Raw genomic sequence first — 25,091 nt, forward strand, 5'->3', positions numbered from 1 at the left:
CCTCGGTAACAATTGGGTAACCTTATTGTAATAGATTTCCATTCAAATGTGCAAAAGTATCTTTTTAGCAAAAAAACTATTTCTCAAGCAAGACTTTAGCTAGGACTGTCTGGGAGTGGACTGAAACTGAAAATTAGCTGTTTGGAACTCTCTTTATGGGTCTATTAACCAACCACAATGTCCACCTGTGCAATGATCATGCTGTTTAGTCAGCTTCTGATATGCCACACCTGTCAGGTGGATGGATTATCTCGGCAAATGAGAAATGCTCACGAACAGGGATGTAAAAAAAGGTGTACACAAAATCTGAGAGAAATAAGGTTTTTGTGCATATGGAAAATGTCTGGGATCTTTTATTTCAGTTCATGAAACATGGGACAAACCCTTGTTGTGTTTATATTTGTGTTTGTATATGCCTTTCTATCTATGTATCTTCATACAACAGACCTGCATCTGTCAATGCTACAGTCCGTTCTCTGCTTGAAGGAAAGAAGACCTCAGAATACAAAGCCCGTCTGTTGTCCACACTGCATTATATCAATAATGGAAAAATATTCATAAACCACACCAAAAAGTATGGTTATTATATGGACAGGTTTATTCAATATAATGATCACCACAGCACAGTGCCTTACATTGAATTAGATTAAACATATATATATTCTTTGGAATGTGAAAATATGTTTAAATATCATTTTCAGTTCATTTCAGAGTTTGCAATGCAAAAGTATTTTGATCAATTCAGTTTTGTTGCTAGGGTAAAATACTATTTAATACAGTGAAACCTATTTGCACTATGTGAAGACTGGAAAATCCATTCAGAAATGTAATGGTGTATCATTTAAATAGATTGTATGAGCTATTCATTTTAAGTCCTGTATTTACATTATATTGATGTGAACATAAATAGAAAATGTAATTTGGAATAAAAACATTATGGTTTTTGTTCAATCCTTGTCCCCGAGAATATTATGTAGATGACTGCTCCTCCGTTTCTCCAACAAAGAGAGGGGATGTGTGTTGTTTTCTTGAATCTGCAGACAGGGGGAAAAAAAGTGGAATAAGTTGAATGGACAACAAAGACTTTAAAAAGGCCAAAGAGAAACTAGCCCCGGTATGACAGCCTATTGAACGAGTTCTGTAGAGGTCTGTGTACATTGAACATGCCCCTCCTTGCTCCAGGCCCCTCTATTCTAGGTCTGTGATGTTTTCTACTGCTTTGACAGTACTAAAAATATATATTCCCACAGAGCCAGAACCAAACAGTATACAAGAGTCCTGTATATGCAACTGGTGCACAAGTTAATTCTTTATTTTATACAAAGATGAACTCGCTTTTCAGCAATTGTCCAATGTCCATGTCCCTTGGGGGGGAGGGGGACATAATTATGTAGCCAATTAACAGAACCAAGGTAGATTTTTTTTGCCAGCTCCTTTACCCCCCCCCCCCTTCATGATTCCTGACACACAGTTCCCTTTCACGGGCAGTTAGAGATGTGTTCTCACCAGCCTTCCCATTACTGCCTCTCCTCCCCATAGCTTTGTCTAGCCTCCTCTTTCTACCGGCTGAAAAGACAAGAGAAGAAAAAGCCATACCCAGTATTCCCTGCTGGGCCAATTCTTCCTCTATAGAAATCAGACGGTTGTATTTAGTCAGCCGCTCTCCACGATTCAGACCTCCCAGTTTGACATACCCAACTCCCAGGCCTACAACCTGAGGGAGAGAGCGAAACGCACAATGACAACAGTTTACAGGCATAGAGCTCCAACATGCAACTGCTCATCAGCAAGGGAAGGACAAGACGCTGTCAGTTAGCTTTGTTGTAGTGTGAGTACACAATGACAGGCAAACTGTTTATGATATCTCTTCAACAGAGGTTATTGGGCCTTGTAAATACACACACGTGTATTGTCAAACTCGTGCAGAACAGAATACATTCATAATTGCTGAGTTACTGCAATTGATTGTGGGTCGTTCCACGAAATGAGTGCCTTTTGCGTCCCTTGGATATTTTAAGAAGAAATTGTGTGCAAATATTTTATAAAAACATCCTGTTATATAAAATTAAATGCCCTTTATATAGACCACATTGAATATTCAATAAATCTGATTTTTTATATAATTAGACTTTACTAAAGAGCCCATATTCTGCATTTTGACATCTCTCTGTGACTTCTATGAAGATTTTAACCCAAATAACCCAAACACTTCTCCAAGTTTTCACCATCATTCTAAAGCCCTAGTTATTTAGATGGGATAAAAATGTTTCAACAACTTTTTTTGCGAAACTTGGATTAAAAAGTTCCTCCCGGTTGCACACAACAAGCTTCCATTCCCCATGTTACAAGGGGATTTATGGCTGATTTAAGATAAAGTTGTCAATCCTGTTATGGTCAACCCCGTTATACTTATTAGGCACTTACTATAGTTATTTTTTTATTTAACCTCTTGTGATGGAAAAATGTGTTTTTCAAGAAGTTGAACATGTGCTTTTTATGACAGAAAGTAAAACATTTGGTCAAATAAAATAAATCATCAAGTTCCACTACGTAGCCCTTTACACTCGTACAGGTTGAAAATGGAAGATTTGGGAACTGGTAAGCTCCTAAATTGGAACGCAGTGGCTGTACAGTAACATGCTATACATGACGTCAGAGCTCAGGCTCTACGCTTCATTCACAGTATTCTTAGGTTTTGACTGACAGCCGTTCTGAACTTGGGCACAGCACGCGACAAGATGTTGCCCCAATCCCTCCGACTAATTGGTCAACGTTTGCCATTTTTTTGTAGTCTGAATCAGGGAACTGCTGTCAATTAAGAGGACTCTATGTATTTTGAAAGATGAGACGTTGAAGATTATAATAAACATCCCTTTGAAGTTATACAAGCAAGCCAAACACCCATGAGTCCAAATGTGCACTTCACATTTCCATATCATAAAAATCTGGTCATATACAGTGTCAACATTTATGATCACTATGTTACATGTACAGTTACAAGATGACATAGTGTCATAATCTGAATGCACTCATGACTCCTTTCTAAACGCACCAAAATAACAATCTGTTTTTTTATTTGCCCCGTATCATCCTATTTTATAACTTAGCTAGTCATGTAGGCAATAGAACAAGCTTTCAAATTATGCCCACCTGACCCAGATTGCGATTTATAATGGGCCGTTTTTGGATTGCGTAAACAACAGTAACTGTGTGATGGCGGGGACGCAGGGTTGTGTTCCAAACAAAACAACTACAAGTGTGCTTCCTCGAGTTCCTCAACAGCACAGCTCGAGGAGCCCAAAAGCAACTTATAGTTGAAGACTATTCTTTAAGTCATAAAAGTGCATTGAAATGATTTAGGAACTGTGCACACTTTGGAGAGGTGTGTGTGGCCACTTGGAGACACCAGTTAGTCCTCTCACTCAAACCCGTGTAACTTTTTTGGTCTTATGTCGCACCTACCCCACATTTTCCAGGAATATTCATATCATGTTACTGAATGTATCCAGAGTATTTTCTGATTTTGTTATTAGCTAATGCGGTGAAAAGTACAGTAAATGTCAAATGCACATAAAATTAACAGTGTAATTTTGTGTCCCAGGTGAAATGTTGTGTCCTCAACTTTGGTTTAAAACCGTTCCCATTCAAATGCTACCATGCTTATGCATATTATCATATTTCTTCTGTCAGAAACATTTCAATTGAGCCCTATCCATATATGCCAATTCCCACGAGTGTAAAAAGTTAAAAAGGCACCTAATTGGTGGAACGACCCTTGTCAGACTTTCCGTCAAACAGATTGATAGATAAAGACACAGAGAGAGATACACATGTAAACATATAGATGTAAAGAGACACACAAATCCAGGGAGTAGATGACTAAACCTCACCACATCTGAGAGGGCGTCATCACTGCAGGGTTCACCGCACGTTGTTCCAATTATCACTGCACCTGACATACAAAAAGTGACACACACACACTCAAGTCATTTACTGTACATGACCAGGTTAATTAATCAACTCTTTACACTATCTGTCATTACAGGGGTTCGTTCCCTCTTGAAATACACTGCATTCCCCAAAATAAACATGAACAAACTAACAAACCTTAGTTTCATATAAACATTCATTTGAGTGAGATCGTAAGAACAATCTCCGAAACCCAGAACTAGAATCTTGCGAAATTGTGTCAGATGCTCGGTTAAATCCTGAGGGGAGACATGTTAGAAAATATACTAACGAGACAAACGAAGCCTCAACCCCTCTAAGTGGAAACTATCGCGATGAATCCCAAACAAGCCCCTCGGCCCTACCATACTCGATATGAAGGTTGCGTTCCTCTGCTCAGACATTGCATGCATCAACCAATGGTTGCATGCCACGTCATTCGACTGTACCGTTCGGCACCAGATTGCTATAACATATGATGTGGTTAGCTGATACTTAAAATACCTATCCAGACTAGGGTTGAAAGGCGGGACACCGGTTACGGAGATTTACCAAGAATTACCGCCCAAACCACCCCCTTTTCCTGGGTAAAATCACTTAGAGAAACCGGTAAATTATAATAAATTATTTATATGAACAGCATGACGTGAAATGGAACTGTTAAATTATATGCAATGTCTCAATCTGGATTCTCTAAGGCTTTCTCTCTGCTCTCTGCATGATCAATCATCAATGCTCAGGGTGGGAACAGACAGCCCATCTCAGTATGGACGGCAGTTGACAATGCATGTCGACCTATCATCTCATCATGGGAGCTTTTTTTCTTGTGACAGGTGGGACTACATTTTCTGCAGCATAGCTTATGCTACAGTAATATAAGGACCGAATGCGCCTCTAATTTACACATCTCCATCTGGCTTTTGGGGGTCACATTATTTGTTTAATTTTAGTTTTTAAAAAATTTAACAGCCTATCACTCAAATATCGTTGCTTTAAAGCAGTGCATGTGCGAGCACTCTTGCAGCATTTCTCTATCCATCAGGTAATAGACAATCCTGTTCAATATATATATACAGTGCCTTGCGAAAGTATTCGGCCCCCTTGAACTTTGCGACCTTTTGCCACATTTCAGGCTTCAAACATAAAGATATAAAACTGTATTTTTTTGTGAAGAATCAACAACAAGTGGGACACAATCATGAAGTGGAACGACATTTATTGGATATTTCAAACTTTTTTAACAAATCAAAAACTGAAAAATTGGGCGTGCAAAATTATTCAGCCCCCTTAAGTTAATACTTTGTAGCGCCACCTTTTGCTGCGATTACAGCTGTAAGTCGCTTGGGGGTATGTCTCTATCAGTTTTGCACATCGAGAGACTGAAATTTTTTCCCATTCCTCCTTGCAAAACAGCTTGAGCTCAGTGAGGTTGGATGGAGAGCATTTGTGAACAGCAGTTTTCAGTTCTTTCCACAGATTCTCGATTGGATTCAGGTCTGGACTTTGACTTGGCCATTCTAACACCTGGATATGTTTATTTTTGAACCATTCCATTGTAGATTTAGCTTTATGTTTTGGATCATTGTCTTGTTGGAAGACAAATCTCCGTCCCAGTCTCAGGTCTTTTGCAGACTCCATCAGGTTTTCTTCCAGAATGGTCCTGTATTTGGCTCCATCCATCTTCCCATCAATTTTAACCATCTTCCCTGTCCCTGCTGAAGAAAAGCAGGCCCAAACCATGATGCTGCCACCACCATGTTTGACAGTGGGGATGGTGTGTTCAAGGTGATGAGCTGTGTTGCTTTTACGCCAAACATAACGTTTTGCATTGTTGCCAAAAAGTTCAATTTTGGTTTCATCTGACCAGAGCACCTTCTTCCACATGTTTGGTGTGTCTCCCAGGTGGCTTGTGGCAAACTTTAAACAACACTTTTTATGGATATCTTTAAGAAATGTCTTTCTTCTTGCCACTCTTCCATAAAGGCCAGATTTGTGCAATATACGACTGATTGTTGTCCTATGGACAGAGTCTCCCACATCAGCTGTAGATCTCTGCAGTTCATCCAGAGTGATCATGGGCCTCTTGGCTGCATCTCTGATCAGTCTTCTCCTTGTATGAGCTGAAAGGTTAGAGGGACGGCCAGGTCTTGGTAGATTTGCAGTGGTCTGATACTCCTTCCATTTCAATATTATCGCTTGCACCAGTGCTCCTTGGGATGTTTAAAGCTTTTTGTATCCAAATCCGGCTTTAAACTTCTTCACAACAGTATCTCGGACCTGCCTGGTGTGTTCCTTGTTCTTCATGATGCTCTCTGCGCTTTTAACGGACCTCTGAGACTATCACAGTGCAGGTGCATTTATACGGAGACTTGATTACACACAGGTGGATTGTATTTATCATCATTAGTCATTCAGGTCAACATTGGATCATTCAGAGATCCTCACTGAACTACTGGAGAGAGTTTGCTGCACTGAAAGTAAAGGGGCTAAATAATTTTGCACGCCCAATTTTTCAGTTTTTGATTTGTTACAAAAGTTTGAAATATCCAATAAATGTCGTTCCACTTCATGATTGTGTCCCACTTGTTGTTGATTCTTCACAAAAAAATACAGTTTTATATCTTTATGTTTGAAGCCTGAAATGTGGCAAAAGGTCGCAAATTTCAAGGGGGCCGAATACTTTCGCAAGGCACTGTATATAAATATATATAATATATATATAAATAGAAATATATATACAGTGGGGAGAACAAGTATTTGATACACTGCCGATTTTGCAGGTTTTCCTACTTACAAAGCACGTAGAGGTCTGTAATTTTTATCATTGGTACACTTCAAATGTGAGAGACGGAATCTAAAACAAAAATCCAGAAAATCCCATTGTATGATTTTTAAGTAATTCATTGCATTTTATTGCATGACATAAGTATTTGATACATCAGAAAAGCAGAACTTAATTTTTGTTTTAGATTCCGTCTCTCACAGTTGAAGTGTACCTATGATAAAAATGACAGACCTCTACATGCTTTGTAAGTAGGAAAACCTGCAAAAATCGGCAGTGTATCAAATACTTGTTCTCCCCACTATATATATATATATATATATATATTGAACAGGATTGTCTATTACTGTCTATTACTGTCTATTACTGTCTATTACTGATGGATAGAGAAATGCTGTACCAGTCAAAATATACAGTACCAGTCAAAAGTTTGGACACACCCACTCACTCCAGGTTTTTCTAGATTTTTACTATTTTCTACATTCAAATCAAATCAAATCACATTTATTTATATAGCCCTTCGTACATCAGCTGATATCTCAAAGTGCTGTACAGAAACCCAGCCTAAAACCCCAAACAGCAAGCAATGCAGGTGTAGAAGCACCCTACATTCTACATGTAGAATAATAGTGAAGACATCAAAACTATGAAATAACACATATGGAATCATCTAGTAAGCCAAAAAGTGTTATACAAGTCAAAATATATATTATATTTGAGATTCTTCAAAGATTCTTCCCTTTGCCTTGATGACAGCTTTGCACACTCTTGGCATTCTCTCAACCAGCTTCAATTAACAGGTGTACCTTGTTAAAAGTTCATTTGTGGAATTTATTTCCTTCTTAATGTGTTTTAGCCAATCAGTTGTGCTGTGAATGTAGGGGTGGTATACAGAATATAGCCCTATTTGGTAAAATACCAAGTCCATATTCTGGAAAGAACAGCTCAAATAAGCAAAGAGAAACAACAGTCCATCATTACTTTACGACATGAAAGTCAGTAAATCCAGAACATTTCAGGAGGATAAGTTCATTACCAGCCTCAGAAATTGAAGGCCAAATAAATGCTTCACAGAGTTCAAGTAGCAGACACATCTCAACATCAACTGTTCAGAGGAGACTGCATGAATCAGGCCTTCATGGTCGAATTGCTGCAAAGAAACCACTACTAAAGGACACCAACAAGAAGAAGAGACTGGCTTGGGCTAAGAGACACACGAGCAATGGACATTAGACTGGTGGAAATCTGTCCTTTGGTCTGATGAGTCCAAATTTGAGATTTTTGGTTCCAACGGCCGTGTCTTTGTGAGAAGCAGAGTAGGTAAACGGATGATCTCCGCATGTATGGTTCCCACCGTGAAGCATGGAGGAGGAGGTGTGATGGTGTGGGGGTGCTTTTCTGGTGACACTGTCAGTGATTTATTTAGAATTCAAGGCACATTTAACCAGCATGGCTACTACAGCATTCTGCAGCGATACGCCATCCCATCTGGTGTGGGCTCATTTGTTTTTCAACAGGACAATGACCCAACACTTCTCCAGGCTGTGTAGGGGCTATTTGACCAAGAAGAAGAGTGATGGAATGCTGCATCAGATGACCTGGCCTCCACTAACCCCCGACCTCAACCCAAACGAGATGATTTGGGATGAGTTTCACCGCGGAGTGAAGGAAAAGCAGCCAACAAGTGCTCAGCAGATGTGGGAACTCGTAGAAAGAGGAGGAAGGGAGGCGCTACTAAGGTACACAATAGTAAATATTGGTAGATAGAAGGTGCTCTTTGGTAAAAGGGGTAAATTGGTCATCAAAAAGAAAGGAGGACCAAGGCACCCTTCATATAATTAATTAAAATGTCTTTATTAGTATGGCATGTTCAATAGAAACAAAGTTTTTTTTAAAGCGACGCATTTCGGCTGCATGTGGCTGTGTCCATGCAGCCCGAAACGCGGCTGAAAGAAAGAGCTGCAAAATCTGGACCCCTACAAATCAGCCGGGCTAAACAATCTGGACAATCTTTCTAAAAATGATCTGCCGAAATTGTTGCAACCCCTATTACTAGCCTGTTCAACCTCTCTTTCGTATTGTCTGAGATTCCCAAAGATTGGAAAGCTGCCGCGGTCATCCCCCTCTTCAAAGGGGGTGACACTTTGAAGAGGGGGATGACCCAAACTGCTACAGACCTATATCTATCCTACCCTGTCTTTCTAAGGTCTTCGAAAGCCAAGTTAACAAACAGATTACTGACCATTTCGAATCCCACCATACCTTCTCCGCTATGCAATCTGGTTTCAGAGCTGGTCATGGGTGCACCTCAGCCACGCTCAAGGTTCTAAACGACATCATAACCGCCATAAGAGACATTACTGTGCAGCCGTATTCATCGACCTGGCCAAGGCTTTCGACTCTGTCAATCACAAAATGCTTATTGGCAGACTCGGCAGCCTTGGTTTCTCAAATGATTGCCTCGCCTGGTTTACCAACTACTTCTCTGATAGAGTTCAGTGTGTCAAATCGGAGGGCCTGTTGTCTGGACCTCTGACAGTCTCTATGGGTGTGCCACAGGGTTCAATTCTCGGGTGGACTCTCTTTTCTGTATACATCAATGATGTTGCTCTTGCTGCTGGTGATTCTCTGATCCACCTCTACGCAGACGACACAATTCTGTATACTTCTGGCCCCTCCTTGGACACTGTGTTAACTAACCTCCAGACGAGCTTCAATGCCATATAACTCTCCTTCCGTGGCCTCCAACTGCTCTTAAACGCAAGTAAAATTAATGCATGCTTTTCAATCGATCGCTGCCCGCACCTGCTCGCTCGTCCAGCATCGCTACTCTGGACGGCTCTGACTTAGAATACGTGGACAACTACAAATACCTGGGTGTCTGGTTAGACTGTAAACTCTCCTTCCAGACTCACATTAAGCATCTCCAATCAAAAATTAAATTTAGAATCGGATTCCTATATCGCAACAAAGCATCCTTCACTCATGCTGCCAAACATACCCTCGTAAAAGTGACCATCCTACCGATCCTCGACTTCGGTGATGTCATCTATAAAATAGCCTCCAACACTCCACTCAACAAACTGGATGCAGTCTATCACAGTGCCATCCGTTTTGTCATCAAAGCCCCATACACTACCCACCATTGCGACCTGTACGCTCTCGTTGGTTGGCCCTCGCTTCATACTCGCCGCCAAACCCACTGCCTACAGGTTATCTACAAGTCTCTGCTAGGTAAAGCCCCGCTTTATCTCAGCTCACTGGTCACCATAGCAGCACCCACTCGTAGCACGCACTCCAGCAGGTATATCTCACTGGTCACCCCCAAAGCCAATTCCTCCTTTGGTCGTCTTTCTTTCCAGTTTTCTGCTGCCCATAACTGGAACGAATTGCAAAAATTTCTGAAGCTGGAGTCTCACATCTCCCTCACTAGCTTTAAGCACCAGCTGTCAGAGCATTTTACAGATCACTGCACATGTACTTAGCCTATCTGTAAACAGCCCATCTATCTACCTACCTCATCCCCATACTGGTATGTATTCATTTATTTTGCTCCTTTGCACCCCAGTATCTCTACCTGCACATTCATCTTATGCCGATCTACCATTCCAGTGTTTAATTGCTATATTGTAATTACTTCGCCACCATGACCTATTTATTTCCTTAACTTACCTCATTTGCACTCACTGTATATAGACTTTTTGTTTTATTTTGTTCTACTGTATTATTGACTGTATGTTTTCTTTATTCCATGTGTAACTCTGTGTTGTTGTATGTGTCGAATTGCTACGCGTTTATCTTGGCCAGGTTGCAGTTGCAAATGAGAACTCAACTAGTCTACCTGGTTAAATAAAGGTTAAATAAAATAAATAAATAAACATGTTTAATCAAAATGAAACTCACAAAAACAACAAAGAAGAATAAACGATACGTGAAACTCAAGCAGTGCTCAACAGGCAAGAAAACAAGATCCCACAAAGCACAATGGGGAAATGGCTGCCTAGATATGATCCCCAATCAGAGACTAAGATAAACAGCTGCCTCTGATTGGGAACCATACCAGGCCAACATAGATATACCCACCCCAGACACACCCCGACCTAACCAAAATAGAGAATAAAAAGGCTCTCTTTGGTCAGGGCATGACAGGTGCGGGTGGGCGTCTAGCGTCGGCTCCAGTGCGGGTCTTTGGCCCCGCCCAGACCCCGGGTCCAGCCATGGAGCCGGGTAGAACGCCATACCCGGACTGGGCACCAGCGCTGAGGAAGGCTCCTGCCATGGAGTGGGACTGGTTGCCGTGCCTGGACTGGGCATCGGCACAGAGAAGGGCTCCTGCCATGGAGCTGGACTGGACGTCGTGCTCGGACTGGGAATCGGCGCAGGGGATGGCTCCGGCCATGGAGCTGGAGGTTTCGGACCGTTGCAGGAGGTTCCGGACTGTGGACCGTCCCAGGAAGTTCCAGACTGGGGACCGTCTCAGGAGGTTCCGAACTGGGGACCATCTCAGGAGGTTCCGGACTGGGGTCCGTCTCAGGAGGTTCCGGACTGGGGACCGTCTCTGGAAGTTCCAGACTGGGGACCGTCGCTGGAGGTTCCGTTCTCGGGACCGTCTCAGGAGGTTCCGGGCTATGGACCGTCGTTGGAGGTTCTGGACTGGGAACCGTCGCTGGAAGCTCTGGACTAGGAACTGTCGCCGGAAGCTCTGGACTGGGAACTGTCGCCGGAGGCTCTGGACTGGGAACTGTCGCCGGAAGCTCTGGACTGGGGATCGTCGCAGGAAGCCTGGTGCGTGGGGCCGGCACTGGTGGTACCAGACTGGTGACACGCACCTCAAGGCGAGCGCGAGGAGCAGGCACAGGATGTACCAGACTGGGAAGGCGCACTGGAGACCTGGTGCGTAGAGTTGGCACAGATGGTGCCAGAACGATGACACACTTCGCACGGCGAATGCGGGGAGCTGGCGCAGGACGTACTGGGCTGTGGAGGCGCACTGGGAGACCTGATGCGTAGGACCGGCACAAATTGTACCGGAACGGTGACACACACTTCAGGGTGAGTACGTGGAGGAAACACAGGCAAAAGCAAAGCAGGCAAAAGCAGTCCCCATGTTTTATGTACTACGTCATTCAATGGTGTACTACGTCATCAATTTTGTATGCTATGTTACATCCTGCAAAAATTACAATGATTATTTATAGTTTTTATTCGTATATGTTATGAATCCATTTCGTACTATATGTTCCGAATTTGTTGCGTTTAAATTCCTGGAGTGCATCTCTAACATGGACAGATTTTGGCTTTGTGGCTGCCCAAACAAGCAAGTGAAATGTGGTCCCTATTCTGTGTCTGGAGCTCTATTGGAAGGATGTGACACCATTCTTCCACAATAAATTCCATAATTTGGTTTTATTGATGGAAAACGTGTGCCTCTCAAGAATCTCAAGTGTTCAATTGGGTTGAGATCTGGTGATTGAGATGGCATATGGTTTACATCATTTTCATGCTTATCAAACCATTCAGTGACCACTCGTGCCCTGTGGATGGAGCATTGTCATTCTATGGGGGCATAGCCATGGTAGCAAAAATAATGGCCTGTTCAGCATTTTTATACATGATCCTAAGCATGATGGGATGTTAATTGCTTAATTAACTCAGGAACCACACCTGTGTGAAGAACCTGCTTGCAATATGCTTTGTATTCCTCATTTACTCAAGTTTTTCCATTATTTTGGCAGTTACCCGTATGTTTCACAAGTTGACAGCACAGTACAGTACTGTACAGTAAAAGAAAGTACAGTACAGTACAATACAATACACCAGAAGACATTAGAGTACAGTAAATAAAATAAAAGTCAAATATAGTGTACTATTGTACCCTACTATACTCTAATGTATACTCTGCTGAACTAAACTATACTATACTGAGTAAAACCCTACTGTCCTATACCGTACCATGCCGTACTGTACTATACTGAATAAAACTCTACTGTCCTATACTCTACTATACCATACTGTACTTCACTGAATAAAACTCTATTGTCCTATACCGTACCGTACCATACCGTACTGCATTGTACTCCACTCTCCTAAACTGTCAGGCACTGTACTGTGATGTTCAAATGTGTGAAACATAGCGTAGACGTCTATCATTAGTTCAGATTTGGATCTGATCTGCACCGACCAAATTTTGTTGGGGCGGAGCTCATTGGAATAATAGTGTTCGTTTCCATTCATAGGCTTGTGTGCGGCTGCCCGGCCATGGAAACCCATTTCAATAAGCTCCCGACAAACAGTTCTTGTGCTGACGTGGCTTCCAGAGGCAGTTTGGAGTGTTGCAACCGAGGACAGACGATTTTTACCTGCTAGGCTCTTCAGTACTCGGCGGTCCTGTGTGGCCTACCACTTGTTGCTCCTAAACATTTCCACTTCACAATAACAGCACTTATAGTTGACTAGGGCAGCTCTAGCAGGGCAGACATTTGACAAACTGACTTGTTGTTTGTGGCATCCTATGATGGCGCCCCTTTAAGTCACGGAGCTCTTAGTAAGGCCATTCTACAGCCCATGTTCGTGTATGGAGATTGCATGACTGTGTGCTCAATTCTATACACCTAAAACTGACTCCATCAGTGGCTCCCTTACCGTTGTTCTCTGTGGTGACGTGGATCAGGTCGGTGACTGTGGTCTCATTGCACTGATTGAGGATATACCCTCTGACGCCTGGAAGAGATGGGGCGTCTTCCCGTGAGCTGTGACACTGGGGCTTGGAGGAGATGTCAGAGAGCAGGCTACACGAGGCTCCAACCACACTGCTCAGTCTCTCCCACTGCTCCACATCCTTACACAGGGGTCACATACCATGAGCTTCTACAAGCACATTTGTACTCACCAACGCATGTCTTTCGTTTACTGCAGTATTGTGTTCAGAGCTGTGTTCCCGTCTTACCTCTTTTCGCAGAGGATCGATCAGAGCTACGACTGCTGGGTATTTACTAATCAAAGCCTCATACATGTCCACTAGTTCATCAGGAGACTTGGGTGTTCCTGTAATAACTTCATACTTTCCTTTTGGCTATAGAGGAGCAAAGACAGAATGAATACATAGAATTGTACTCCTTGTGCAAGGGCACACTGCATGTTTTAACATTCTGTTTACATACATAGTCCATTAGGTTGTGAGCAGCACAGTTTACTGCTAAATGGATCCCCTTTCCAAGTGCCAATCCAAGATTGTTAGAAGCTTCAGTAATTAGATCGAGAGGCTGCTCAGGACGCTCATACCCAACAACTAAGGCTCCAGAGTCAGACACTGTTGGCAGTACAGGCTGGAAAGAGAGAAGGAATGTTTAGTCAGCCACCTGGAAAGGAACACAAAGTGTCATTGTTAATAATATACCTATATATGTGGAGAGAAGTGCTGGATCATCTATTTGCAGTTTGATAGTGCAACTAGTACTTAACCATAAACAGACGGCATTGAATTGATTCAAGCCTTGAAAAATGTACGCTTTCATGTAAGGTATACAGTGCCTTCAGAAAGTATTCACACCCCTGGACTTTTTCCAAATTTTGGGATTCAAGTGGATTTAATTGTAATTTTTTTTCAAGGATTACACAAAACAGTATGTAATGTCAAAGTGGAATGAAAAATCTAACATTTGTAAAAAGAAAAAAAGAAAAAGAAAACACTTAATTTATCTTGATTAGATAAGTAGTCAACCCCGAGTCAATACATGTTAGAATCACCTTTGGAAGTGATTACAAATTAGTCTTTCTGGATAAGTCTCTTTTTCCCAAATTCTTCAAGATTTGTCAAATTGGTTGTTGATCATTGCTAGACAAGCATTTTCAGGTTTTGTAATAGATTTTCAAGCAGATTTAAGACAAAACTGTAACTCGGCCACTCAGGAACATTCACTGTCTTCTTGGTAAGCAACTCCAGTGTAACGGCGTTCTTTGTTTGTAGATGAAGGAGAGTCGGACCGAAATGCAGCGTGGTGGTTAATCATGATTATTTAATGAAAATAATGACGATACATGAAATAACTATTAAATACAAAAAAACTACAAACGGAACGTGAAACCTATTACAGCCTATCTGGTGAACACTACACAGAGACAGGAACAATCACCCACGAAATACAAAGCGAAACCCAGGCTACCTAAATACGGTTCCCAATCAGAGACAACGAGAATCACCTGACTCTGATTGAGAAACGCCTCAGGCAGCCAAACCTATGCAACACCCCTACTCAGCCGTAATCCCAATAATACAAAAACCCCAATACGAACCACAACATATAAACCCATGTCACACCCTGGCCTGACCAAACATATAACGAAAACACAAAATACAATGACCAAGGCGTGACATCCAGTGTAGATTTGGCCTTGTGTTTTATGTTATTGTCCTGTTGAAAGGAGAATTAATCTCCCATGTCTGGTAGATAGCAGACAACCAGGTTTTCCTCTAGGATTTTGCCTGTGCTTAGCTCCATTCCTTTTTTTTCACCCTGAAAAACTCCCAGTCCTTAACAATTACAAGCATAACATGATGCAGCCACCACTATGCTTGAACATATGGAGTGGTACTCAGTAATGTGTTGTATTGGATTTGTCCCAAACATAACATTTTGTATTCAGGACAAAAAGTGAATTGCTTTGTCACATTTTTTGCAGTATAACTTTAGTGCCTTGTTGCAAACAGGATGCATGTTTTGGAATATGTGTATTCTGTACCGACGTCCTTCTTTCACTCTGTCAATTAGGTTAGTATTGTGGAGTAACTACATGTTGTTGATCCATCCTCAGTTTTCTCCTATCTGTACCTTTGTAGTGACTGGGTGCACACTATCCAAAGTGTAATTAATAACCTCACTATGCTCAAAAAAAAATATATATATATCTACCAATAGGTGCCCTTCTTTGTGAGGCATTGTAAAACCTCCCTGGTCTTTGTGTTGAATCTGTGTTTGAAATTCACTGTTCGACTGATGGACCTCACAGATAATTGTATGTGTGGGGTACAGAGATGAAGAAGTAATTCAAAAAATTTAAAAACTATTATTGCACATAGACTGAGTCCATGCAACTTATGTGACTTGTTAAGCAGTTTTACTCCTGAACTTATTTACAGTAGTCTTGCTAAGGCGTTGACATATCAGGTTTTCATTATTAATTAATTAGTAAAAAAGGTTAAAATCATAATTCCACTTTGATATTATGGGGTATTGTGTGTAAGCCAGTGACATAAAATCTCAATTTAATCCATTTTCAATTCAGGATGCAACACAACAAAAGTTGGAAAAAGTAACATTCAGTCTTAGAAATAAATCAAAAGATAACATATCTAAACTCAGCAAAAAAAGAAACGTCCTGTCACTGTCAACTGTGTTAATTTTCAGCATACTTAACATGTGTAAATATTTGTATGAACATAACAAGATTCAACAACTGAGACATAAACTGAACAAGTTCTACAGACGTGACTAACAGATATGGAATAATGGGTCCCTGAACAAAGGGGGTCAAAATCAAAGTAACAGTATCTGGTGTGGCCACCAGCTGAAATAAGTACCGCAGTGCATCTCCTCCTCATGGACAGCACCAGATTTGCCAGTTCTTGCTGTGAGATGTTACCCCACTCTTCCACCAAGGCACCTGCAAGTTCCCCGACATTTCTGGGGGGAATGGCCCTAGCCCTCACCCTCCGATCCAACAGGTTCCAGACGTGCTCAATGGGATTGAGATCCGGGCTCTTCGCTGGCCATGGCAGAACATTGACATTCCTGTCTTGCAGGAAATCAAGCACAGAACGAGCAGTATGGCTGGTGGCATTGTCATGCTGGAGGGTCATGTCAGGATGAGCCTGCAGGAAGGGTAACACATGAGGGAGGAGGATGTCTTCCCTGTAAAGCACAGCGTTGAGATGGCCTGCAATGACAATAATCTCAGTCCGATGATGCTGTGACACACCGCACCAGACCATGACGGACCCTCCACCTCCAAATCGATCCCGCTCCAGAGTACAGGCCCCGGTGTAACGCTCATTCCTTCGACGATAAACGCGAATCCGACCATCACCCCTGGTGAGACAAAACCGCGACTCGTCAGTGAAGAGCACTTTTTGCCAGTCCTGTCTGGTCCAGCGACGGTGGGTTGGTGCCTATAGGCAACGTTGTTGCCGGTGATGTCTGGTGAGGACCTGCCTTACAACAGGCCTACAAGCTCTCAGTCCAGCCTCTCTCAGCCTATTGCGGACAGTCTGAGCACTGATGCAGGGATTGTGCGTTCCTGGTGTAACTTGGGCAGTTGTTGTTGCCATCCTGTACCTGTCCCGCAGGTGTGATGTTCGGATGTACCGTCCCAGTGCAGTTGTTGTTACACGTGGTCTGCCACTGCGAGGATGATCAGCTGTCTTTCCTGTCTCCCTGTAGCGCTGTCTTAGGAGTTTCACAGTACGGACATTGCAATTTATTGCCCTGGCCACATCCGCAGTCCTGATGCCTCCTTGCAGCATGCCTAAGGCATGTTCCCGCAGATGAGCAGGGACCCTGGGCATCTTTCTTTTGGTGTTTTTCAGAGTCAGTAGAAAGGCCTCCTTAGTGTCCTTGACATTAATTGACCTTAATTGCCTATCGTCTGTAAGCTGTTAGTGTCTTAACGACCGTTCCACAGGTGCATGTTCATTCATTGTTTATGGTTCATGGGAAACCGTGTTTAAATCCCTTACAATGAAGATCTGTGAAGTTATTTGGATTTTTACTAATTATCTTTGAAAGACAGGGTCCTGAAAAAGGGATGTTTCTTTTTTTGCTGAGTTTATGTCCACCAAAATGTATTTGCTTTCTTTTCTAGAAGGTAGAGTAAGAAAGACAACATGTACTGTAGACCCTGACTCAACTGTGAGTCATAAGACACAAATAGAGCCCTATACTGTACAGTAGAGCCAATATACAAATATCTGCCGCAATGTTCCTTACCCCTGTTTTTGAAGCAGCGTTCATTATTTTCATCATCTCCTTTTGAAGCTCAAGTACCATTGTAATGATCTGTTGGGGGAGTTCACAGGTTGTCTTCGATACAGGTTTCTTTAAACTATGTAATACCAACGCTTGGCAGAGAAAATGTGCTATGTTGGAAAACAATCAGGAACATTGGTTGACTTAACCTCGACACTCTCAAGACTAGTATTCAGTAAGTCCTGTATGGTCGTGTGCGGCGTAGTTGGTAGAGCCTGGGGCTTGCACCACCAGGGTTGTGGGTTCGATTCAAGCGTGGGACCAGAATGAATGTATGCACTCACTACTGTAAGTCGCTCTGGATAAGAGGGTCTGCTAAATTACTTACATGTGTAAGTGTCCAGATAGAACACAAAGAATAAACTCTCCCAGTAATACTGGGCAGATGGAGAACAAAATGTGTAACTTGAAATTGGAGAATAAAGGCTGAAAATATGTTGTGGTTGTGAGTGTCAGTACTTGTTTCAGTCTTTGTCCAGCTTTAGGGATGACAATGACTTCCTCCAGTAAATTGAGTTTTCCTGGGGACATCTTGCCACAGCTCAACAAAGTTACCAAGGGCACAGGGATGTGCATCTCTTTTGGACACGGCTGTTAAAATAAAGAAAAAGCATAGTAAAGCATTTGGTGTTTTACAAATGTGACCCGTTTCAAGAAGCGAGGTGTATGTCGCACGCCACTACTTCACAGGAGAGGCATTTTAACGTTTTAATTTTTTATTTTAAATGTATTCGTTTTTTGCCAGAAATGCCTTCTGGGACATAAAAGACTTGATGAGGTATTATTGAACACTTTAATTACAGTAGCAGATTTTGGACATTATATACCCAAGTCAAGAGAAGATGGTCAATATTATTACTCAGCACTTCTTTAAAAACTACTGGCTACATGTTTTGTATGACAACTAGATGAAATAGCCTCCCTACACCCACATATACTGTATAGTATCTGGTATTGCCCTTAGGCCTATCATTCCTGATCAATGACCTATTTCACATTGCATGGTGTGTTTGTGTGTGTGCAGGTATGTGTGTTGAAGGGAGGGCTCACTGACTTGTTGGTTTCTCAGAGCTTTGATGTACTTGTACAGGGGGAGGCATTGCAGTAGAGCCCCAGTCTTGGCCACAGCCAAGGACACTGAACCAATGGCCATGCTGCCAGGCAGGACGAGCTCTAAGGGCTCTGGAGGTGGAATGGGCTTCTCTGTGCTGTTGCCTTTTTTGCCTGGAAAACCAGAAACAAACTTCATCTGCCTCAATGTTGTTACACAACTTGAGAGGAAGAACATTTTCCCCCAGTGACTGACTGAGAGGCCAGGCCTCCCACAGGGACTCTCTTGCAACACTAGAGAGAGGGGAGGAGACGGTTTACCACAGGGGGACCACTAGGGAAATAAGAAAGAGAGCATTGCATTGGACCATTGGACCAGCGCTTCAACTAAGACTTCTCTATGGAGCCGGGACCTAATACTGGCAGAGCTCTTAAAATAACACCTCTCAATGTGTCTCCCAGGTGCAAACTTCAGCGTAACATTGAACCTGCACATAACCTCTGAGCACCAGTCCGTTTCTTTATGCATACTTAAAACATACACAGGGTCCCGCTGCTGTATTTGATTGAGAACAAGCTAATGTTTTGAAAGAAAAGCATCCAGTGGTAATATGATGTGTGATGTCAGATTATCTGGCAGGCTGGCCCAGGGGAGAGGTTTGTTACCTTTGTCTCCACCCTTCTTGTCTTTGGGGGATGCGGTGGGAGGGGATGGCTCAGGCACAGGCACACTCGGTGGCGGGTTCTCCTTCTCTCTGTTCCGAATGTCCTGGTCCTCCAGGTAGCGGGCCATGAAGAAATCACTGCCACACAAAACAAATACCATTTGGCCTTCATCCACAGGAGCAGCATAGAGTTATCAAAAGCAGCATGCATGACACTATGGGGTGGATCAGGACAAGGGTTTATTTTACCCTTGGATGAGCCATTGTATAATAGGAGAAATGTCAGATATTGACCAAATAGGTACTGATGGAGAATGGAACACACTCCTTGTGTGACACCAGAGTTACCGGAGCATTGTATTTGAGAGAGCACAGCAAACTATGTTCTGTCTCTGCTATTACAAAGCCATCATACATTTCTTAAATGATTTCTGAATTAGGTACAGAGTAAACAAGCTTGCGTGATTGGCTATGTAAAAACAAAGCACAGGGTCTTATTTTCAGTTTATACATTTTAAACGTGTAGGCTAATATTTTTGGAGGCTGTCATGTAAAGCTGGGAAGAACAACTGAAAATTATCGACACCGACAAAACCAACCACCTATCGTGAACATTTTTCTGATAGTGTTCATTACGAAAAATAGCCTATTCTGCCAGACACCTGGTTGACACAGCTCTTATTTGCTCCACCTTCACAGTAGAAGCCTGAAACAAGATTCTAAAGACTGTTGACATCTAGTGGGAACCTTAGGAAGTGCAATATGACCCCATAGACACTGTAAAAAAAATAAAAATTGGATAGGCAATGACTTGAAAAACTACAAACCTCAGATTTCCCACTTCCTGGTTGGATTTTTTCTCAGGTTTTTGCGTGCCATATGAGTTCTGTTATACTCACAGACATCATTCAAACAGTTTTAGAAACTTGTGTTTTCTATCCGAATATAATAATTATATGCATTTTCTAGCATTTGGGCCTGAGTAGCAGGCAGTTTACTCTGGGAACCTTATTCATCCAAGCTACTCAATACTGCCCCCCAGTCCCAAAGAAGATTAAGAGGGTGTGAACGACTCTGAATAGGTGTAGATCAAATCAATCAAATCAAATCAAACTTTATTAGTCACATGCGCCGAATACAACATGTGTAGACCTTACCGTGTACATGTAGGTAGCGGTGAAGTGACTATGCATAGATAATAAACAGCAAGTAGCATCAGTGTAAAAAACAATGTAAATTGTCCGGTAGCCATTTGATTAATTGTTCAGCACTCTTATGGCTTGGGGGAAGAAGCTGTTAAGGAGCCTCTTGGACCTAGACTTGGTGCTCCGACACCGCTTGCCGTGTGGTAGCAGAGAAAACAGTCTTTGACTTGGGTGACTGGAGTCTTTGACAATTTTGGGGTTCTTTCCTCTGACACCGCCTAGTATATAGGTCCTGGATGGCAGGAAACTTGGCCCCAGTGATGTACTGGGCCATACGCACTGCCCTATGTAGTGCCTTATGGTCAGTTGCGGAGCTGTTACCATACCAGTCGGTGATGCAACCGGTCAGGATGCTATTGATGGTGCAGCTGTAGAACTTTTTGATGATCTGGGGACCCATGCCAAAATGTTTCAGTCTCCTGAGGGGGAAATGTTGTTGCTGTGCCCTCTTCACGACTGTCTTGGTGTGTTTGGACAATGATAGTTCGTTGGTGATGTAGACACCAAGGAACATGAAACTCTTAACCAGCTACACTACAGCCCCGTCGATATTAATGGGGGCATGTTTGGCCCGCCTTTTCCTGTAGTCCACGATCAGCTCCTTTGACTTGTTCACATTTAGGGAGAGGTTGTTGTCTCTGACCTCCTCCCTATAGGCTGCCTCATCGTTGTTGATGATTAGGCCTACCACTGTTGTATTGTCAGCAAACCTAATGATGATGTTGAAGTCGTATTTGGCCATGCAGTCGTGGGTGAACAGGGAGCACAGGAGGGGACTAGTGTTGAGGATCATCATGGCAGATGTTTTGTTGCCTACCCTTACCACCTGATGGCGGCCCGTCAGGAAGTCCAGGATCCAGTTGCAGAGGGAGGTGTTTAGTCCCAGAGTCCTTAGCATAGTGATGAGCTTTGTGGACACTATGGTGCTGTACGCTGAGCTGTAGTCAATGAACAGCATTCTCACATAACGTGTTCCTTTTGTCCAGGTGGGAAAGGGCAGTGTGGAGTGCGATTGATATTGCGTCATCTGTAGATCTATTGGGGCAGTAGGTGAATTGGAGTGGGTATCTAAATTATCCTGGAGGATGCTGTTGATGTGAGCCATGACCAAACTTTCAAAGCACTTCATGGCTACCGACGTGAGTGCTACGGGATAATCATTTAGGCAGGTTACCTTCGCTTCCTTGGGCACAGGGACAATGGTGGTCTGCTTGAAACATGTAGGTATTACAGACTCGGTCAGGGAGAGGTTGAAAATGTCAGTGAAGACACTTGCCAGTTGGCCCACGCCTGCTTTATGTACACGTCCTGGTAGTCCATCTGGCCCTGCGGCTTTGTGAATGTTGACCTGTTTAAAGGTCTTGCTCACATCGGCTACCGAGAGTGTTATCACACAGTTGTCCAGAACAGCTTGTTGCTTGCCTCAAAGTGAGCATAAAAGGCATTTAGCTCGTCTGGTAGGCTCGCGTCACTGGGCAACTTGCGGCTGGGTTCTCTTTGTAGTCCGTAATAGTTTTCAAACCCTGCCACATCCAATGAGCGTCAGAGCCAGTGTTGTAGGATTCAATCTTAATCCTGTATTAACGCTTTGCTTGTTTGATGGTTCGTCTGAGGGCTTACTGGGATTTCTTATAAGCGTCCGGATTAGTGTCCCGCTCCTTGAAAGCGGCAGCTCTAGCCTTTAGCTCGGTGCAGATGTTACCTGTTATCCATTGCTTCGGGTTGGGATATGTACGTACGGTCACTATGGGGACGACATCGTCAATGCACTTAGTGATGAAGCCGACGGCTGAGGTGGTATACTCCTCAATGCCATTTGATGAATCTCGGGAACATATTCCAGTCTGTGCTAGCAAAACAGTCCTGTAGCGTAGCATCCGCGTCATCTGACCACTTCCATATTGAGCGACTCACTGGTACTTCCTGCTTTAGTTTTTGCTTGTAAACAGGAATCAGGATTATTGTCAGATTTGCCAAATGGAGGGCGTGGTCTAAAGTTTTTTCCCTCTGGTTGCACATGTGACATGCTGGTAAACATTTGGTAAAACTGATTTAAGTTTGCCTGTATTGAAGTCCCTGGCCACTAGAAGCGCTGCTTCTGGATGAGAATTTTCTTGTTTGCTTACGACCAGCATCGGTTTGTGGTGGTAAATAGGCGGCTACGAATAATATAGATAGTGTGGTCTACAGCTTATCACAAGGTACTCTACCACAGGCGAGCAATACCTCGAGACTTATATTAGCCATCGCGCACCAGCTGTTATTGACAAATAGATACACACCCCCGCCCCTCGTCTTACCAGAAGTAGCATCTCTGTCCTGCCAGTACATGTAAGATCCCGACAGCTCTATATACTATGTGTCGTCATTCAGCCACGACTTCGTGAAACATAAGATATTACCGTTTTTAATGTTCCGTTGGTAGTATAATCTTAGGTCATCCATTTTATTTTTCAATCATCGCATGTTGGCCAATAGAATGGATGGCAGTGGGAATTTACTCACTCGCCTACAAATTCTCAGAAGGTAGGCCAACCTCCGCCTCCTTATTCTCAGTCTTTTCTTCAAGCAAATGACAGGGATTTGGGCCCGTTCCCGAGAAAGCAGTATATCCTTCACGTCGGACTCGTTAAAGTAAACATCTTTTTCCAGTTTGAGGTGAGTGATCGCTGTTCTGATGTCCAGAAGTTATTTTCAGTCATATGAGATGGTAGAAACAACATTATGTACAAAATAAGTATAAAAAATAAGTTACAAACAATGTAATTTTTTTTTTACATAAAAGCAGTTGGTTGGGAGCACGTAAAAAGTCAACCATCCCCTCCGGCTCTGCAATAGGTGTACCAAAACATTCAAGGGCCATTTTCTCAAAAGTGGGGTGACAAGTTTATCAACGTTCAAAGCAGAATTACTTTCCCATTGTTCCTCAACTGCATTGTATGATATACCGGCCCTGATTTCCACATCCACGGACGTTGGTTTTTGATTCGGGCCAGACCAAATCTGAATCAATCATAGACTTCTAGCCTTGATTTAGAGCACACATAGACGTCTATAAATGACATATTTTCAACATTCATTCAGAACCAAAAATGAACATGATTTTAACATCTGGAAAAATACGGATTTTAGACGTCTTTTCAACATAATTTTGCTTACTGGGACTATTGGCAATTATTTGGGTCAGACCAAGGGATGTAATGGCCAGGACCGGCCCTGCCAGACGTAATGTTTGACTAAAAACATAATAATTTCAAGCGCTGTTTACATTCAGGGCAGCAGGTAGCCTAGTGGTTAGAGCATTGTGCCAGTAACCAAAAGGTTGCTATATTGAATACCGAAAGGTTGCTATAACCGAAAGGTTGCTAGATTGAAAAGGTATAAATCTGTCATTCTGCCCCTGAACAAGGCAGTTCTTAGGCCGTTATTGTAAATGAGTATTTGTTCTTAACTGACTTGCCTAGTTAAATAAAAAAACATTTGTATACAATAACATATGCAGTATTTCTCTATTATGCGTGGCAATACTTTGGAACAGCTGATTTCCTGGTGTTTTTAGTCTTTTATGTCCAACAATGAAAATTCAGAAGATGTTCCCCCACAAAAAACAGATATGGGGAAGGGTACCAAAACATTTCTGCAGCATTGAAGGTCACCAAGAACACAGTGGCCTCCATCATGCTTAAATGGAAGAAGTTTGGTACCACCAAGACTCTTCCTAGAGCTGGCCACCCGGTCAAACTGAGCAATCGGGGGAGAAGGGCTTGAACCTGATGGTCACTCTGACAGAGCTCCAGAGTTCCTCTGTGGAGATGGGAGAACCTTCCAGAAGGACAACCATATCTGCAGCATTCCACCAATCAGGCCTTTATGGTAGAGTGTCCAAACTGAAGCCACTCTTCAGTAAAAGACACATGACAGCCAGCTTGGAATTTGCCAAGATTGACCAGAGAAACAAGATTCTCTGCTTTGATGAAACCAAGATTGAAATCTTTGGCCTGAATGCCAAGTGTCACGTCTGGAGGAAACCTGAAAAGCCAGAGCCCAGACTTGAACAATAGATCTAACATCTCTGGAGACCTGAAAAATAGCTGTTCAGCGACGCTCCCCATCAAAACTGAGAGTTTGAGAGGATCTGCAGAGGAGAATGGGAGAAACTCCCAAAATCAGGTGTGCCAAGCTTGTAGCGTCATACCCAAGAATACTTGAGGTTGTAATCACTGCCAAAGGTGCTTCAACAAAGTACTGAGTAAGTGGTCTGAATAGTTATGTAAATGTGATATTTCATTTTTTATTTAAAAAAAATACTTTTGCAAACATTGCTGAAAACCTGTTTTTGCTTTGTCATTATGGGTTATTGTGTATTGATTGATGAGGGTAAACAATGATTTAATCCACTTTAGAATAAGGCTGTAACGTA

At 42.6% G+C, this 25,091-nt stretch overlaps 1 protein-coding gene across 1 annotated transcript in view; it reads right to left on the reverse strand.

Annotated features, from left to right (window-relative positions):
• Window positions 1–579: 579 nt before the first annotated feature.
• Window positions 580–25,091, reverse strand: part of eno4 (enolase 4) — a 40,952-nt gene continuing 16,440 nt past the window's right edge. Inside the window, exons 4-13 of the mRNA XM_020494148.2 lie at window positions 19,468–19,604; window positions 18,806–18,975; window positions 18,211–18,342; window positions 17,713–17,781; window positions 13,891–14,055; window positions 13,677–13,802; window positions 13,373–13,568; window positions 3,891–3,952; window positions 1,597–1,714; window positions 580–1,034 (exon numbers count right to left, since the gene is read on the reverse strand). Coding sequence (XP_020349737.1) covers window positions 970–1,034; window positions 1,597–1,714; window positions 3,891–3,952; window positions 13,373–13,568; window positions 13,677–13,802; window positions 13,891–14,055; window positions 17,713–17,781; window positions 18,211–18,342; window positions 18,806–18,975; window positions 19,468–19,604 — 1,240 coding nt within the window. The 3' untranslated portion in view covers window positions 580–969. The remainder of the gene's footprint in view (window positions 1,035–1,596; window positions 1,715–3,890; window positions 3,953–13,372; window positions 13,569–13,676; window positions 13,803–13,890; window positions 14,056–17,712; window positions 17,782–18,210; window positions 18,343–18,805; window positions 18,976–19,467; window positions 19,605–25,091) is intronic.

The sequence above is a fragment of the Oncorhynchus kisutch genome, linkage group LG11 (assembly GCF_002021735.2).
Source record: "Oncorhynchus kisutch isolate 150728-3 linkage group LG11, Okis_V2, whole genome shotgun sequence".
Lineage (NCBI taxonomy): Eukaryota > Metazoa > Chordata > Actinopteri > Salmoniformes > Salmonidae > Oncorhynchus > Oncorhynchus kisutch.